Genomic DNA, 18,283 nt, shown 5'->3' with positions numbered 1-18,283 from the left:
TCTTCAGTTTTAGATCTACTACTGACTTATTATCAATAAGTACTAAAAATGAGAAAAATATTAATTTTTTCTTTATTTCTCTTATACTTTATCCCTGACACCACTGCCCAACTCGATTGCTCCAAAGCACCCACCGCTGCAATCCGTATTATGTGCAACCAGATTCAGCGATGGGATCAGAAAGCGAGAGTAAGCAAATACGCTCCACCGCACAAGTTTTATCATTAGAGCGCGTTTGTAGGCTACCCCGTCGCTGTCAGCGGACGTGATGACGCCTGGAATCGCTGGAAAAGCGATGGCTGCAGAATTCTCACCGATTGCAAGTAACGTGTTTCAATGTATGGATATCGCGTGTTTATGCGTCTTTTTTAGAGGTAAGATTGATAAAAGAGTGACGCGACGCGGCCGCGTCGCGTGCGTTTTAAAGTGACACTGATTTGACACTTTGTTGAAGGTTTAAAATGAGTTTTAATGGTTTTTAGTGGATTTTGAGTTGAAAAACAGTGAAAAACCACTCAATCCAAGAAAAGCAGTCGTGTACTCCTCGTGGACAAGTGAAACTTTTTTTTTGAAAATTCGATTTTGCTGATTTTCTATGGTTTCGCCTGTTTTGAATGATTTTTACTTACAATTTCTATTAAAAATAATTATTTTTAAGATAAAAACTCAAAAATCCGAAAATCTTGCCGTGTACTCCTCGTGGACAAGAGTGAAAACTTGAAAACTGGATTTTTGAGTGGTTTTTATGTTTTTTTTTGTTGTTTTTTGATGGAATATTCATATTCGGCAAGTTTTTAACATTTTTAAGTAAAAATTTGAGCAAAATCAGAAGGTCGCGTAGTGTACTCCTCGTGGACAAGTGGAAATTTGAAAAATCAGAAATTGTTTGTCATTATTTGCAATATCTTTGAAAGTTTTTCATTAAAATACTCAATTTAGTCTGAAAATCTGTTAATTCAAACAAAAAATAGAGAAAAAATCAGCAAAACCCTATCGAAAATTCGATTTCTAAAATTTCAACTTGTCCACGAGGAGTACACGGCGAGATTCTCTGATTTTATTCATTTTTTGAATTTTTTCTTGCAATTTTTTACTTAAAAATGTAAAAATCTTTCCGAAAATGCATGTTGCATTGAAAATCACAAAAAAAAAAACTATTAAAAATCGAAATTTTCAAGTTTTGACTTGTCCACGAGGAGTACACGGCGCGATTTCTAGATTTTTGAGTTTTATGTTAAAAATGATGATTTTAACTCAAATGTATTAGTAAAAATCATCAAAAATCATTAAAAATTAACATAAACCAGCTAAAGACCATAGAGAATCTGGAAAATCGAATTTTCAAGACAAAAAAAATTCAACTTGTCCACGAGGAGTACACAAGCTTGTCACACTTCCGAATCAAAGAAACTGAAAATTCAGGAACGGGCGGCTCAAACTGTGTGGTCCAAGGTCGTCCCCTTGGAAAAGTGGTCCGTAAAGAGTACCGTATGCTGTCGGAAGACGAACGGAATCGTCTTCATCAAGCACTCAGAACCCTTAAGTCGAATGGAGAATACGATAGACTGTCCCGAGTACACGCACAGTATGCAGAAAGTGGCGCCGCCCATTCTGGACCCGCCTTCTTGCCATGGCATAGGGAGTTTGTGAAGAGAATGGAGTTTTTGATTCGACAGGTTAGAAATGTCCCCCCTTGGCCTCAATTTTTATCTAATTTTTTTAAATTTTTATTTTTCTTGTAGATCAACTCCAAATCTTCATTTTTGTAGTTGGCAACTTTTTGATAGCTATTCACGCTTTTGAGATATAAGCGTCCAAAGTCTGTATTTTTCAAAATTTTACTAAATATTCACCTACTTTTACATGTCCCCTTGGTGTCACCTTTTGTCCCAACAATCCCAAATTTTTATTTTTCTGGTAGATCAACTCCAGATCTTCATTTTTGTAGTTGACAACTTTTTGATAGCTCTTCACGCTTTTGAGATATGCGCCTTTAAAAATAGCCTATTTCCAATGCGCGCGCGGGAAAAGGGGGAGAGACGCAGAGAAGCGAGACGCCCTCCTCGTTTCGCACACTCTCTCGCCTCTCAATCTTTCTAGGCGCATATCTCGAAAACGTGAATAGCTATCGAAAAGTTGTCAACTACAAAAATGGAGAGCTAGATTTGATCTACACGATGAATATAAATTTTAAAATTTTAAAACGCTACAAATGTTCTTAACACCACGTTTTAAAAAATTACTTTGAACTTGTGTTCCAACCAAGTGAGATGTTCTGGTAGATCAAATTTATATATGTTTTGTAGATCAACTCCAGATCTTCATTTTTGTAGTTGACACCTTTTTCCTAGCAACTCACGCTTTTGAAATATAGGCTTCCAAAAAAAATTTGTTAAATTTTTTTCCAAAAATTTCAACAAAAAAAAATTAAAAATTCCCACAGTTGTGTGATGGCCTAGAAAAAAGTTCTACATTTTCTAGGCCACCACTCAACAAATTTCTCTTCCAGGTCGACCCGTCCCTCCATTTACCCTACTGGGACTCCACACTCGATCAGAATCTTCCAGATTCTAAGGACTCGATTTTGTAAGTCTGTCTGTCTGTCTGTCGGTGTGTCCGGATGTCCTTTTTTTCTTTTTCAGATGGACCAACGAGTTTATGGGCGACCCTACCGGCTCCGTCACCAATGGCCCATTCAGAAGTTGGCGGACTATTGAGGTGGCATAAAAAAATTTTTTTTTTGAATTTTTAAAAAAAAAATTTTTTTTTGAATTTCAGAACAAGGCTACCATAACCCGGGCGGTGGCCGCTCAGGGGAAAGGATACTCGGAGGATGAGATTAATACGATGATGGGACAATCGGATATCGCACAAGTGTTAGCCTTCTCGGCGCCACAGAGGGTATGTTATTGTAGATCAAAAAAAATTTTAACTTGTCCACGAGGAGTACACAACGAGATTTTTGGAATTTGAGTTTTTTTTGCTGAAAATCACTATTTATAATCAAATTTATTAGTAAAAATCATTAAAAATTAAGATAAGCTAGCAAAAATTAACAAAAATCGACTATTCAAAAAAATTTCAACTTGTCCACGGGGAGTACACGGCCCACTTTTTTTGTTTCAGTCATTTTTGAGCGATTTTTATGGAGACAGTAAGAATTTGTCTCAAAACTTTATTTCTCATCGGAAAATTGTTTAAAAACTATGAAAAATCCAATTTTCAAGTGTTGACTTGTCCACGAGGAGTACACGGCGCAATTTTCGTATTTTTAAGTTTTTTATGCAGAAAATGACTGGTTTCAATCAAATTTGTTAGCAAAAATCATTAAAATTAACATGAATCAGCAAAAACCGCAGAAGATCAGCAAACCGAATTTTTCAAAAAAAAAATTTCAACTTGTCCACGAGGAGTACACGACGAGATTTTCGGATTTTGAGTTTTTTGAGCAATTTTTGAGCGTTTTTTAGACAATTTCAATGCATTAGTAAAAATCATTAAAAATTAATATAAACTAACAAAAGCTTCACCAAAATCGAATTTTCAAAAAAAAACTTTTTAAAAAACTTTTTTTTCCAGGGTTGTCCATACCAACCGAACTTCAACGTGCCCGAGTACACACATGGTAACCCGCATATTTATGTGGGCGGAGACATGCTTGAGACGTCTACCGCCGCGAATGACCCGATATTCTGGATGCATCACTCATTCGTCGACTTGTTATGGGAACAGTACCGACAGACGAAGCAGGTAGATCACAGGAAAATGTGTAGGCCAAAAAATATTTGGTGACCTAAGTTTCCACCACTTTTGGATTTCTAGGCCATCATCACATTTTCATAATTTGAAAACACCACTGGAATTGTCGAATTTCACTCTATTAAATAAATTTGATGGCCTAGAAATCCAAATTCTTGTGAAAACTAAGCCATAAACTTTAAATAGTCATAACTCCCGCAAAACACAACATTTTAAATACATTCAAAAACTATTAGCATCGTCGAAACTTGCTCTTTAAGATGAATATAAAAATTATCGATTGATTTCTTTTTTCAGACCCGCGCAACACGTGAGACCGCGTACCCCGCTGACAATAAGTTGTGTAGCAGTGAGCACCACTTCCGAGCAGCCTTCATGCGACCATTCACTCCGATGAGAAACGCGGATGGATTGAGCAATATGTACACGGATAACTTGTACACATTCGCGCCGAGACCCAGTTGTAATGCGGGACCGACGTGTGGATCGCCGTGAGTTATAATAGAAAAAATTGAAATTGAAAAAAAAAGAAATTTTTTTTCAAGTGTAGTACTTTTTGCACAGCCTGGAATTGACCAAATCTTTTGATTTTTATACTAAACGATAGCTATTGAATTTTGCAATATGATAATACAAAAAATGTTGCATTAAGAATATTTTTGATGCTGAAATATGGGGTAGAAGACACCAAAATTTAAAAAAAAAACTACCAAAAATATCTTTTTTTCTTGTTGAATTTCGCGCTAATTTTAATGAAGCGCAAATCCTTCGAATAAACGTTCTATGACCCTGTACGTAGTAGGTAGCGGAATTTGATTCTTGAGTCATTAGAACCGAAACTTCGTGTAGTCCTCGTGGAAAATCACGAATTTTTGACGAAATCCTTAAAAATCCCATTTTTGGTACTTTTCTCAGCCTGTTGTCAACCGAGTTTTGCTATTTTTATACCAAAAAATAGCTCTTGAATTTCACTACAAAATATCTACAAAAAATGTTGTAATATGTATGTTTTTGATGCAGAAATAAAGAGTAAAAAAAACCAAAATTTTCGAAAAACCCCTTAAAAATTACTTTACTTGAAACCGCGGTTTTTCAGCCGAGATTAAACCTGTATTTATTATTTCTGCATTGTTAAATAGCTCTTGACTTTTTCAACAACATGTAATAAATTGTTTTCAAAAAAAAAAAAACGCAAAACTTAAAATTTTGAAACTGTGGAAAAAGTTAAACCATTATACCTGGAATTGACCAAATTTTTTAATATTGTTCAGATACCTGTTCTGCGACAAATCACACGGCGCCCCAAGATGTGCCGCACGGCTGAAACCTGGCGGGAACTGTGCCAGTTTTAAGAATGGAGAACCAGCGTGTTATGAGGGTAGCTGTCAGGCGGGAAAGTGTGTCGCCGTGTCACCTACCGTCACACCACCACCCACTATTCAACCGACAAAGCCGGTGGTTACGGTGCAGGTAGGATTTGAAAAATTAAATCAAAAATCAAAAAAGAAAATAGAAATCTGCTCAAAATTGACATCAAGAAAGCCTTTCAAAGTTGAAAAATCGGTCAACTTTGGAACGTTGCCATGGACTTAGTTTTTGTCCAAATTTTACAAATTTACATTTTCCTTGCAGATCAAGTCAAGGACTACATTTTTGTAGTTGATAACTTTTTAATAGCTATTCACACTTTTGAGATACAGACGCTCAAAGTTAGCGTGCTGAGGGAGAGCGAGAGAGTGTGTGAAACGAGGAGGGTGCCTGGCTTCTCTGCGTCTCCTCCTCTCTCTCCGCGCTCACTGTGGAAGTAGGTTAACTTTAAAGGTGCATATCTCAAAAGCGTCGAGAGCTATCAAAAAGTTGTCAACTGCAAAAATGAAGATCTGGATTTGATCTACAAGAAAAACATAAATTTAAGACACCTGGGACAATAAGTGACACCAAGGGGACATGTCAAAGTAGGCATACGGAGTTTCGAGTTTTATCTTTAAAAGCGCATATCTCAAAAGGGTGAATAGCTATCAGAAAGTTATCAACTACAAAAATGTAGCCCTCAATTTGATCTACCAGATAATCTACACTTTCCAGACGTCTTGCTTCAACGAAAACGAGTGTTGCGGTCCTTGGGCGACCAAGGGAGAATGTCGAAAGAATCCGGTCTATATGAATGTTTGGTGCAAGGCGTCCTGCAATCAGTGTACACCAAATTATAATATTAATGAGGGTAAATGCCAAATTTTTTAGATTTTTTAATTTAAAGTTCCAGAATGCTCTGACCGTCATAGCAACTGTGCGCAGTGGTCACGATCCGGCGAGTGCAACAAAAATCCGTTGTGGATGTCTGAAAATTGCAGAAAATCTTGCCAGAAATGCGGGCGGTCACGAGCGGTGACGTGTGGCGGGGGTGGAACGGATAATATCGGTATGCGCCTTTAAAAATCTATAAAAAATCGATAATTTTGAGTTTTCAGCGGTCACCCAAGCGCCAGCCTCTCAGAACACTCCATGTGACTCCCCAATGTGTTATAACGAGGACCAGTGTTGCCCAATATGGGCGCAACGTGGACAGTGTCAGGTATGGCCTAGAAAATTCCGGAGAATTCTAGGCCACCAATTTTTTTTCAGTCCAACCCGACGTACATGACGTGTCAATGCAAAGTCAGCTGTGGAGTGTGCCGCCCGAATTATGTGTATGGACGTAAGTATGGCCTTGAAAATTCTAGGCACGTTTTTGTTCTTCCAGCATGTGCGGACTACCACACCGACTGTGCGGCGTGGGCGAGACGTGGCGAGTGTGGAAAGAATAAGTGGATGCCGGAGAATTGTAGACGGTCGTGTAATACTTGTGTCACGCAGTGAGTATTGGTCTAAAATTGCAAAATTTACTTTTTTCTTGTAGAGCAGAAATAGGGCTACATTTTTGTAGTTGGAAGTTTTTTGATAGCTTTTCACGCTTTTGAGATACAGAGCGTCAAAGTTAGCTTGCTCGTAGAGGGCGAGAGAGCGTGCTGAACGAGGAGGGTGTCTCGCTTCTCTGTGTCTCTTCCCCTCTCCCCGCGCGCGCCTTGGAAGAAGGCTATCTTTAAAAGCACATAACTCAATAGCGTGAATAGCTAGAAAAAAGTTGTTCACTACAAAAATAAAGAACTAGATTTTATCTTTAATATGAGTCAAAAATTTTGGGAATTGGATAAGAACTGACTTTTATCACGGTGTCCTGAAACATCCTACCGTAACAAATTTATATTGGTTGCATAGATCAAATTCAGAGCTACATTTTTGTAGTTGACAACTTTTTGATAGCTATTCACGTTTTTGAGATATGCGCCTTTAAAGATAAGAGGTAAGGGGAGGAGACGCAGAGAAACGAGACACCCTCCTCGTTTCGCACACTCTCTCGTCCCGCAAACTTTGACTCTCTGTATCTTAAAAGCGTGAAGAGATAGAGAAAAGTCGTCAACTACAAAAATGGAGAGCTAAATTTGATCTACAAGAAAATTGTAAATTTTGAAAAATTGGATGAAAACTGAGTCAGTGGTGATGGGTCAAAGATTGCGTAAATTTTTATGAGTTTTGCGTTCTAATGAAAAATTTGACGGGATTTTTTGATTTCCGATTTCCTTACAACTTGCGCTCCACCGAAACCCCCTTGAAAAATGTCTCGTTTCCTCTGCGTCTCTCAATTTCGCACATAATTTTCTCGCGGATTCGGTAGAGCGCGGTTGTAAGAAGCATGCCGTGTTAATACACCTTGTCCACGAGGAGTACACCACCACCATTCTCAATGGAGCGCATTTTCTAAAAAAAACCCTTTTCAGACAACAGCTGGCGGCCAGATGTTCCCGACGAATTGTCCGAAACAGCACATTTTTGGAATTGATTCGAATGAAGTGAAGAATTTTTTTTCATTTTCAAAAATGTTTTTCTGATAAATATAAATCCACTTTATAAATTGTTTTTAAAAACCTCCCCCTCTTTCAGAATTTCCGGTTTTCAGAAAAAAGTTTTCAGCAAAAGAAAAATGCATTACACACCTCACTGACCATACCGTTTCCTCTTTTTTCTTTTTCTTTTGTCTGAATTCTCTGTTTCTCTCTCTCTCTCTCAGATGACGTCATTCACGTCTTCTTCTTCTTTTATCAATGAAGCCACAGGCGACGACACTTTTCGACACTTTCGGAGATTTTGAATTTAATTCGATGTGACACCTTCTTCTTTGACACCAAATGACCTGGAAAATTGCGGCGTGTTATTTTATCTTTTTGAAAAATGGAAACATATGATTTTCGAAAATGTTGATAGTTTTTTTTTGCTGGTGAGTCATCTTGTTGAAAGATGCGTTAAGATTATGTTGTGGCGGCTTTTTGTAGTTTGAATCGAAATTTTTTATTTTGTGGTGACAACAGATGTTTCGTTTTGGGAGAGACAGAAATTTAGAACATATGTTCTTGGTAGGGAATGGCCTAGACGCAAATTGGAGTTATCAGATGTCACATATATTATTGAAAACCTGGAAAAACGCTGATTCTAAATATATACTCAATTCCTGAACTTTGATCCCGTTTTTATTGAAAATAAGGCCTCTTCGGCAAAAACTGAATATATTTGGAATCAGCGTTTTCAGTTTTCCAATAATACAGGTTCCATGACTTTCCCTAGTAACATGAAACAAAGATTTTGGTTAGTAACATTATGAGATTAGAAGTGAGATCGAAATACACTTTCAAAGTTGGCTATTTTTCACTAAAAACCATACTTGCAAACCGGGCCGAAACGGGCCGGCCCGTTACTTCCTTGAAACTCAATATTATGAGCTCCAAAATATACGAAAATGTAGATCTCGACGAGTTCTATCTCCGTGACACTACGGGCCGGATGTCTATTTGTTAATATGCCGCGGGCCGGGCTAGAATGGCTTTTTTGACCATTTTTCGCGTTTTTTGGCTCTTTTTCCCGGCCCGTGGCACATTAATGAATAGCCATCCGGCCCGTATTAAGTCACAGAGATAGAACTCGTCGAGATCTACATTTTGGTATATTTTTCAGCTCATGATATTGAGTTTTAAGGGAGTTACGCGCCGGCCCGTGTCGGCCCGGATTTACTTAAGTGCAGGTGGCCGATGCTTTTTTAAACAGGAACCGCAGCTGCATTGGGTTCAAACATGTACAAAACTTAACCCTGGGCCTTCTATAAAAACTACATATTCCTCCTTTATAACCCCTCATATCACCAGTTCCAGCTGTGAATTCGGTCCTGCCAATCATCGTTTAGATGCTCCAGGTTTCAATCACTTGACTTTATTTTATTTTTGTATGATTACTAGAAACATGAGATGCTGCTCTAACCAGGACTGTCATAAATAAAACTGATACAAGTTAGAACTAACTTAAAATGGTTAAACGTATTGGTAAAGTCAAACGATTTTGATTTTGACGAAGTTACAGAACTTGAAAAGCTCCACCCAATTTGATTTCAGTTTTGAAACATCGGAAAATATTTTACACGAGAAACAAGTGACAGGTTAAGAAAAATCCAGCAGCAGTAAAATTGAATATGATCGCAATAGTTTTTCAATTCAGAATCGCGCTAGATAACTTAGAATTTCAGATAATCGCCCTGAAATTAGAATAGATACTTACATATATCTTCTCAACTTTTTATATATCACTTTGACTTCCAATGTAACCTGAGACGGTGCCAGAAATAACACTTAGAGGCCAGCCGCAGTTTTATAAACAAACCATGATCAAATTGAATATGATAATGTTTTTGGGCAAAGTTTTTTTCCTTGCTACCTGAGCAACTTTCCCAGAACCAAACTTGTAAAATTGCGCCCCGGGCACGGGTCAATTTCGGCCCGTCCCAGCCCGTTTTAAGTTTTCCCAAAAAGTTTCACTTCTGACCTCCAGAACCAACCAATGTCTGATCAGTGTATGTATTGTTGTCTAGACTAATGGTTCAAGGACAGAACACATATGTTCATATGCCTCAGTTAGCTGTCCAGGCAGGTGTCCGTTGTGGGAGCGTCTAATTTTCTCTCGTTTCTTTTTCCTTTGCTGGTTTTCATCAAATCGTTCATTTTCATAGTAAGTGCACGTGGGTGTCGGTATGCTTTGATGTCTGCATTTTCTTTGGGAACCAGTATACATAAGGATCATGGGTTCATAGATGATGAACCGGTGCAAAAAAAACTTCTAAGTTGAGCAGTAGAGCGTATTTGCATCCCATCGGAATGGTCATGCACCAAAAATCATTCCGTACTGTTTCCACACTTTATGATATTCTTTGTGGTGTGTCCAAACATATAAATTCGATTAAATCTTACTTTTAATTTTTTATTCTCGTTTTTTAAATATATTATTTTTTACTTTTTTCTGCACTTTTATCATTTTAACATTTTAAAATGACTAATAGTTTTATCTGAAACTTACAAAAACTCAGTAAATTGACTACAACTTGTCAAAACGCTTCGAATGACTATAATCACTACGGTGCTTCATAAAAACGAGCATAACTCTTCCAGATTTGAGTCAAACTTCTTGAAATGTAAAAATTTGTAATCAGCGTGTCACGACGAATTAAAAAAGTATAATCATGGCCCATTTCTAAAAATTTTCAATTTTACCCTTTTCTGCCCATTTTTCGAAATTCTTCAAACCTAGCCATGATTATATTCATTTGAAAGCTCTTAACTTGTTGATTCCAAAAATATGAATTTGGTGGCCGAATTTTGGGTTTCTGGGCCATATCAGGGTAAAGAGAAGTGTCCCTTCACTCTGGTTCCCATAAAAACGAACATAACTCAGCCAGATTTGAGTCAAACTTGTTGAAATGTAGAAATTTGTAATCAGCGCGTCAAGACGGTTTGAATAAGTATAAGTCTGGCCAATTTTTGAAGAATTTGTAATTTTACCTTTTTTGCCCGCTTTTTTGCCTATTTTTCGAAATTCTTCAGACCTAGCCATGATTATATTTATTTGAAAGCTCCTAACTTGCTGATTCTAAAAATATAAGTTTGGTGGTCGAATTTCGAGGATCTAGACCATATCAGGGTAAAGAGGAGCGTCCCTTCACTCTGGTTCCCATAAAAACTAACATAACTCAGCCAGATTTAATTCAAAAATTTTGAAAATGACAAATTTGAAATCAGCGCGTCAATACGGCTTGATTGACTATAATCATGGCATATTTCTGAAAGTTTGCAATTCCACCTTTTTTTGCCCATTTTTCGAAATTCACTAAACCTAGCGATGATTATACTCATTTTGCAGCTCTTAACTTGCTGATTTCAAAAATATAAATTTGGTGGCCGAATTTTAAGTTTCTAGGCCATCCCATAACGTAAAATCTCAAACTTTCAATTTTTTCAGAAATATAAATTATTTCCCCAGTGTTTTTTCGTCATTTTTAGTAATAAAATGTCAATTTTTTTGTTTCTCTCATTAAAATAATATATTAATCATAACTACCTTTGTCCCTCCCTTCCCCTTCCTCTCTCTCTCTGATTCTCTGCGTCTCTCACTCTCTCACTCTCCACCATAAGAAAACCGTCTAAAACCGCCTAAACTTTTGCATTTTTCTCATTTTCTCGTTTTTCTTTTCATTTTTCCAATAAATCTTTATCTTCACTCTAGTTTGGCTATATTTAGCCATCTTCTCACTTTTTGATTCGGAAGTGGGGGGAGAGATACGGTGTCCGATGATAAAGTGTCAAAAGATATCAAAAGACACGACACTTGTCTTCATTTTTGCAGAATTATCTTCTTCTTGTGTTCGATTACTTTTTTTGGCGCCAAAAATTTTCTTTTTTAATTGATAATTTTTTTTGAGTATTTTTCAGGTGCCCACTACTTCAGGTACTTCAGAGACGTTCTCCATCAGAAGACTCATCAGAAAACAAAGAAGAAACAAATGCAGGTTAGTTCAACTTGAAATATTAAGTTTAGTCGTCACTGTGCAATTAAGGCTTGAAGAAAAATTGTTGAAAAAAAACTTCAAAAAAAATTTTTTTGCATTAGTTTTTTTAAACCACAACTTTGACATGTCCCCTTGGTGTCAAATTGTATTCCAGGTGTCCCCAATGTATATTTTTCTGATAGATCAAACCTAGACCTTCATTTTTGTAGTTGACAACTTTTTGATAGCTCCGCCCACTTTGGAGATATGCGCCTTTAAAGACAGCCAACTCCTGGTAAGATCGGGAAGCGCAGAGAAGCTGGCGACTTTAAAGGCGTATATCTCAAAAGTGGGCGGAGCTATTAAAAAACTGTCAATTACAAAAATGAAGTGCTAAGTTTGATCTACTCAAACAATATAGATTTGGACTTGATTGACAGTTGAATAGTTTCGAAAGTTTCGAAAATTAAACTTTTAAATTTCCCTCATGTAGGTAAGAACACTTAAGTATTTCACTAATTAATTGAACAAGTTTCATGTGGTGAAAACAAAATTGAAAGTTGTGCTAATTTACTGTCTGGTTACTAATTAAGTGACCCTACCAGGAAGAAAAAGAAAAGAAACACTGAAATTCGATTAGAACAGCGCGACCACTTGACAATATGTACATGAGTGTGTCTGTGTGTCTGTTTGTGTGTCCAAATATCTTATTATATAAAGTTTTTATTAATTTTGAAATATTGAAACCTTAGATGCAAGATTTTTTTTTTGAAAAAATGTGAAAAATTGTCACAACTTCGACACGCCCTCCTGGTCTTACTTTCCATCCAATTTTTTCAAATTTCACAGTCTCCCAGACTCCGAGTAAGAACTGCAAGGAAATTTTTGATCTACCCTCATGAAACGAAAAATTTGAGAAATTAGCAGGTCTAAAACGTTATTACTTTAATTTTTAGCGTAAAGCTCAAGGTCAGAAGTAAGAAAATTTCAGTTTTAGAATTATTCTGAGAGCATTATCCAACCATTCAATCCAAAAAATCCTGGTTTTATATATTATTTCAGGTCGAAATGGCAATTTTTCATTTTGATTTCGGAAAAATCTACGGGATTTGTTCATTTCTCAATATTATCTAGCGAATGATAGCTCAAAACGTCCGCCGGAGATTTTTACACATTTCTGTAGGACGGTTTCTCAATTAGCTCATTAGTTTTCGAGAAATCGATCAAATTCCGAATTTCTTTCAATTTTTTGTTATTTTCTCGAAAACTAATGAGTAAATTAAAAAACCGTCCTACAGAAATGTGTAAAAATCTCCGGCGGACGTTTTGAGCTATCATTCGCTAGATAATATTGAGAAATGAACAAATCCCGTAGATTTTTCCGAAATCAAAATGAAAAATTGCCATCTCGACCTGAAATAATATATAAAACCAGGATTTTTTGGATTGAATGGTTGGATAATGCTCTCAGAATAATTCTAAAACTGAAATTTTCTTACTTCTGACCTGGAGCTTTACGCTAAAAATTAAAGTAATAACGTTTTAGACCTGCTAATTTCTCAAATTTTTCGTTCCATGAGGGTAGATCAAAAATTTCCTTGCAGTTCTTACTCGGAGTCTGGGAGACTGTGAATTTATATTTTCCTTGTAGATCAAATCTAGATCTTCATTTTTGTAGTTGACCACTTTTTTCTATCTCTTCACGCTTTTGAGATACAGAAGCTCAAAGTTAGCGCGCTTTGAGAGAGCGAGAGAGCGTGCGAAACGAGGAGGGCGTCTCGCTTCTCTGCGTCTCCTCGCCCTCTCACCGCGCGCGCCTAGGAAATAGGCTATTTTTGAAGGCGCATAACTCAGTTGGGTGAAGAGATAGAAAAAAGTTGTCAACTACAAAAATGAAGATCTGGGTTTGATCTACAAGAAAAATATAATTTACAAAAAATTGGATGAAAAGTGAGGTCAAGGGGATGTGTCAAAGTAAGTATATGGACTTTTGGAAAAAATAGGTTTTTTAAATTAAATGAATTATAAATATCGATTTTCTCAGATTTTTTAAACTGTTTTTGTTCTGACCGTGTCCCCCTGACCTCCCACGTGGTATTTCTGACATTTCTTATCATTTCGCCCCGTGGCGTCTCGAACTTTCTCCCGTACAGATCCCATTAGGCAGATGGAAAGTACATTCTTTCGTTTTTCTCACACTTTCTGAATAGAAAAAAGAAAAAAAACCAGTTCTTAGTATGTCTGCGTCTCTCAAATTTGCTACTATCTCCTCTAACTAATTACTGGTCGTTTTTTGTATTGGGATGACTAGTTAAAACCCTAAAATTTCTGATTTTTTGAGAGAAGAGGGGGGAGGGGTCAAAAAGACATTTGTACATGTTTGGACATGGGCAAACACACATTTTAGTATCAATTCTTTGAAATTTTCCCTTTTTTATGATCCTGATCTAGTTTGTTGTACATTTCTACCTATTTCCGGTGTCTTTCTGTGCCAATTTTTGCATTTTCCAGGTAACATGAGTTCCCACAACGAGGGAGTGTCCAACGATAAGAATTTTCTGAATCCGGAAGGAATCGAATCAGAAAAATTTGGAAATTTTGAAAAATCCGACGAAATTACTGTCGAGGAGGAGAAATGCGGGTTGATTCGGAAGAACGGGCGCAGGATTACGGTGGATAGCGAGAAGGTGAGGTTTTGGTGGGTATGGTCATGTAGATCATAAAATAAGGATCATTTTTGTAGTTGACAATTTTTGGATAGCTATGAAGGCGGCGGAGATATGAGACTTCAAAAAAAATCTAAAACTTTTAGAAAAAAAAATTTCGGGAAAATTTCAAAGCGATTTTTTGCGGTTTTTGTTGTTTAAGGCATTTTCTAATTGTGTTTTTCTTGTAGATAACATTAAGGGCTTCATTTTTGTAGTTGACAGTTTTTTGATAGCTCCGCCCACTTTTGAGATATGCGCCTTTAAAATTTGTTATTTTTTGTCTTTTCTCAGCACTTTTTACATGAAAAATGGCTATATCTTCAATGGTTTTATTTGAAACTTTCTAAAACTCAAAAATTCGACTTTATCTTGTCAAGACGCTTCAAATGACTATAATCACGACCCATTGCTGAAATTTTTAAAATTTGCCATTTTTAGCACTGTGTTCCTTAAAAACAAGCATAACTTAGCCAGAATTGAGTAAAACTGTTTAAAACTTAAAAATTTGAAATCAAGGCGTCAAGACGGTTTGAAAAAGTATAATCATGGGCTATTTCTAAAAATTTTAAGTTTTACCCTTTTTTGCCCATTTTTCGAAATTCTCCAAACCTACTCATGATTATACTCATTAGAAAGCTCTTAACTTGCTGATTTTGAAAATATAAGTTTGGTGGCCGAATTTTGGGTTTCTAGGCCACACATGACGGATTGTTTTTGATAGCATGTTCGTTGTTTGATAACCAATGTTTATATATAGAGTGAAAGAAAGTGAGTAATCAATAACCATTCTAAAAATATTTTTTCTCTTTTCATCTCTAAAGTGATCATACTTCACATGACCATTAATTTGATAGGTCAATTCTCCAAAAACTAATAAATCTTCACGCGCGCGCAGCCCATTACAATCTGTAGCCAAAAAGCGAAACAATTTCAACGAAACCATTACAGAAACGAACATTACCCAACTGGTTGGACCGTCCGTATCACATTTGGAGAGATCAGTTTCAACAGGACAAGTGTTGTCCCAAAAAACGGGTTAAGCAGGAGGTAAGTGCGCTCTTATCGGAAATTTGAGGGGTTTTAAGGGAAGTGTGATATACCATTGTGCTCAGAAAAGAATGCAAAAAATAATGGGACCACTTGAGGTTCGAACCCCGGTAGTGAGATTTCTGATCAGCTGTCTACCCAGCTGAGCTATAGGTGCGGGTGAGTGAGGCGGCGGCGGCGAGGAGGTGGCAGTCGGCGAGACGGAACTCTTATGACAACCTTCGCCGCCGCGCCGCCTTTTCGCACCTATAGCTCAGCTGGGTAGACCGATGGCCAGAAATCTCACTACCGGGGTTCGAACCCCAAGTGGTCTCATTATTTTTTGCATTCTTTTCTGAGCATTTTGGTATATTTTTTGGTATACACAACGTCATTTTAGGCCATCTCCTCATTCATCATCACCTGCCTCATCAATTCCGCCTTACTTTCTTTCATCATTTTCGGTAGCCATCTTTTCCAACTCAAGAACTCGGCGAGCAACGAAGAACCATCTTATCTAGATGGTTTACTATTTTGTATCACTACTTTATCGACGATAGGTGGGTCTCTAAAATTTCGAGTTTTTACTCAATTTTTTAAATTTTGCAGGTTACGGTAACTTGGTACCCTTCACCACTCAAGGAAAATGGATTTGTCTTGGGTATTGTGCTGTCGGAATTCCGTTGTTCTTCATGACTATCGCAAGGAATACGATGCTGGTGGTGGATGCGTGCAATGTGTTTCATAGGAGTTTTAGTAAGAAGGTACGTCTAAAATTATGAAATTTGAGCTCAGGATGTCAAGAGCTTCAAAATGAGTATAATCATGACTAGCTTTTACGAATTTCGAAAAATGGGCAAAAAAAGGTAAAATTGAAAAATTTTCAGAAATAGGTCATGATTATACTATTTCAAACCGTCTTGACGCGTTGATTACGATTTTTTAAGTTTCAAGAAGTTTAACTCAAATCTGGTCGAGTTACGTCCGTTTTTATGGAGCACAGAGCTAAAAATGGGAAAATTTATAATATTCAGAAACGGGTCGTGATTATAGTCATTCGAAGCGTCATGACATGCTTAAGTCGAAATTTTAAGTTTTAAAAAGTTTCACAAAAATCTGAGAGAGTTATTCCCCTTTTTAGCGGGGGTGATTTGGTCATTTTTAGTCCTGTGCTCCATAAAAACGAGCATAACTTAGCCAGATTTGAGTCAAACTCTTTAAAATTTAAAATTTTGAAATCAGTGCGTTAAGACGGGTTGATTGACTATAATCATGACCTATTTCTGAAAATTTTCAATTTTACCCGTTTTTTTCCCATTTTTGTCAATTTTTCAAACATTTCAAATATAGGTCATGGCTATACTTATTTGAATCGTCTTGACACGCTGAATTCAAAATTTCAAGATTTTTAATGTTTCCTCCATTTCAGCCCGACCCCAACTCAGATTTCCGGTGGACCACCTCAGCAATCCTTCTAGCTCTTCACTGCTTCATCGGAGCTCTAATATTCTCGTTTTGGATCGACGAGCTCCCCTTCCTCGACGCCTTCTACTTCAGCTTCATCTCCATCACCACAATAGGCTACGGGGATTACTCACCGACTCCCGATGGGGTATTTCAGTATCTCGTTGTCATACTGTACCTATGCACCGGCGTGGCCACGATGCTCATGTTTTTCGCGCCATTGCAACGTGGCATCCAGTGGATTCACTATTACGGTAGGAAGATGTCCGACACGGAAGAGGCCGAGATTTGGTATGGCGGACAGATGATGACGGTCAAGGAGTTGGTGGAATTGGTGGCACGGAAATTCGGGTCGACACCTGAGAAACTTCGAGACGTGCTCCATGATTTGGACAAAATTCTGGAGGTGGCGATTCAAGAAGCTGAAGAAGATGATGAAGAGGACGATGATCAGTGCCAATTAACAAAGAACTCTGCAGGCACCTTGTCCCCACCGGCACCCCGGAAAAAGACAATTTTCTTGTCGGGAAGCTCTCAGGAAGGGGAGGACTACCAGAATACGGTGCACTCGTTCACAAGTTCTAATCAGAGAAGTATTCCGAAGGATACCGAGTTGGTAAGTGTGTTTCTCCCACTTAGAACCACTCAAATTTGGAAAGAAATATACCAAAATGCTCGCAAAACGAAGCAAAAAATGTTGGGACCACTTGGGGTTCGAACCCCGGTAGTGAGATTACTGTCCAGCGGTCTACCCAGCTGAGCTATAAGGGCGAGAAGGCGGCGTATAGGCGAAAGTTGTGATAAGAGCGGCGGCCGCCGCCCTCCTCGCCGGCTGCCTTGGCGTCGCCGCCACTTCCACCACTGACATGCATAGCTCAATTGGTAAGGAGCCCCACCAGTAATCACACTACCGGGGTTCGAACCCCAGGTGGTCTCGTTATTTTTTGCATTTTTTTCTGAGCACAATGGTATATTTCTTTCTGAATTTGAGCAGTTGTAAGTCTGAGAAACTTAGTTTTTCTAATTTTTTTTTTCGAAAAAACGCTTCCTAGGCGCCCCAGACTCATTTCAATTTTCCAGGCCATCCTAGCCCTTGGCACCATCCAACACCACCTTCGAAAACCATCGGTACGAGCCGGATCTCACCACTTCAAAGTTCAAATGCCGAAACCTGCATCGGTAGGTCAAATCAAATTTTCGGATTTTTGTTGTTTTTTTTGAGTCCCATAAAGCGCATTTGCATATTTTTCAGGACACAACAATCGAGGCGAGAATGCACGCGACATCCCTCGATTTAAGGAAAAAGGCGCATCGCGTGAATAGTGACGGACGATTTTTGGTACAACAGGAGGTCTAGATGGAGCGCACTTGCATTATTACGGTTTTTGGACACTTTGTATTCATTCTTACTTGACGTCAATGGCTTTAATTT

General features: G+C 37.7%; 2 protein-coding genes across 2 annotated transcripts; both read left to right on the top strand.

Annotated features, from left to right (window-relative positions):
- Positions 1-268: 268 nt before the first annotated feature.
- On the top strand, positions 269-6,615 carry GCK72_000171 (uncharacterized protein; the record flags this gene model as incomplete). Its single annotated transcript, XM_003093296.2, has 13 exons — positions 269-374; positions 1,423-1,676; positions 2,510-2,586; positions 2,643-2,718; positions 2,779-2,901; positions 3,580-3,750; positions 4,057-4,250; positions 5,031-5,229; positions 5,845-5,980; positions 6,023-6,178; positions 6,228-6,331; positions 6,382-6,454; positions 6,500-6,615. 13 exons carry the CDS (start codon positions 269-271, stop codon positions 6,613-6,615), a joined length of 1,785 nt encoding a protein of 594 aa, XP_003093344.2.
- A 7,554-nt stretch (positions 6,616-14,169) lies between these two features.
- Positions 14,170-18,208, top strand: GCK72_000170 (uncharacterized protein; the record flags this gene model as incomplete). The annotated part of the gene is made up of 7 exons (XM_003093315.2): positions 14,170-14,340; positions 15,310-15,408; positions 15,788-15,947; positions 15,997-16,151; positions 16,817-17,467; positions 17,932-18,030; positions 18,104-18,208. The coding sequence occupies 7 exons, from the start codon at positions 14,170-14,172 to the stop codon at positions 18,206-18,208; spliced, it is 1,440 nt and encodes a 479-aa protein (XP_003093363.2).
- Between the last annotated feature and the right edge of the window lie 75 nt (positions 18,209-18,283).

The sequence above is a fragment of the Caenorhabditis remanei genome, chromosome I (assembly GCF_010183535.1).
Source record: "Caenorhabditis remanei strain PX506 chromosome I, whole genome shotgun sequence".
Lineage (NCBI taxonomy): Eukaryota > Metazoa > Nematoda > Chromadorea > Rhabditida > Rhabditidae > Caenorhabditis > Caenorhabditis remanei.
The sequence above is the reverse complement of the archived record's forward strand: the minus strand, read 5'-3'. Positions and strand labels throughout refer to the sequence as shown.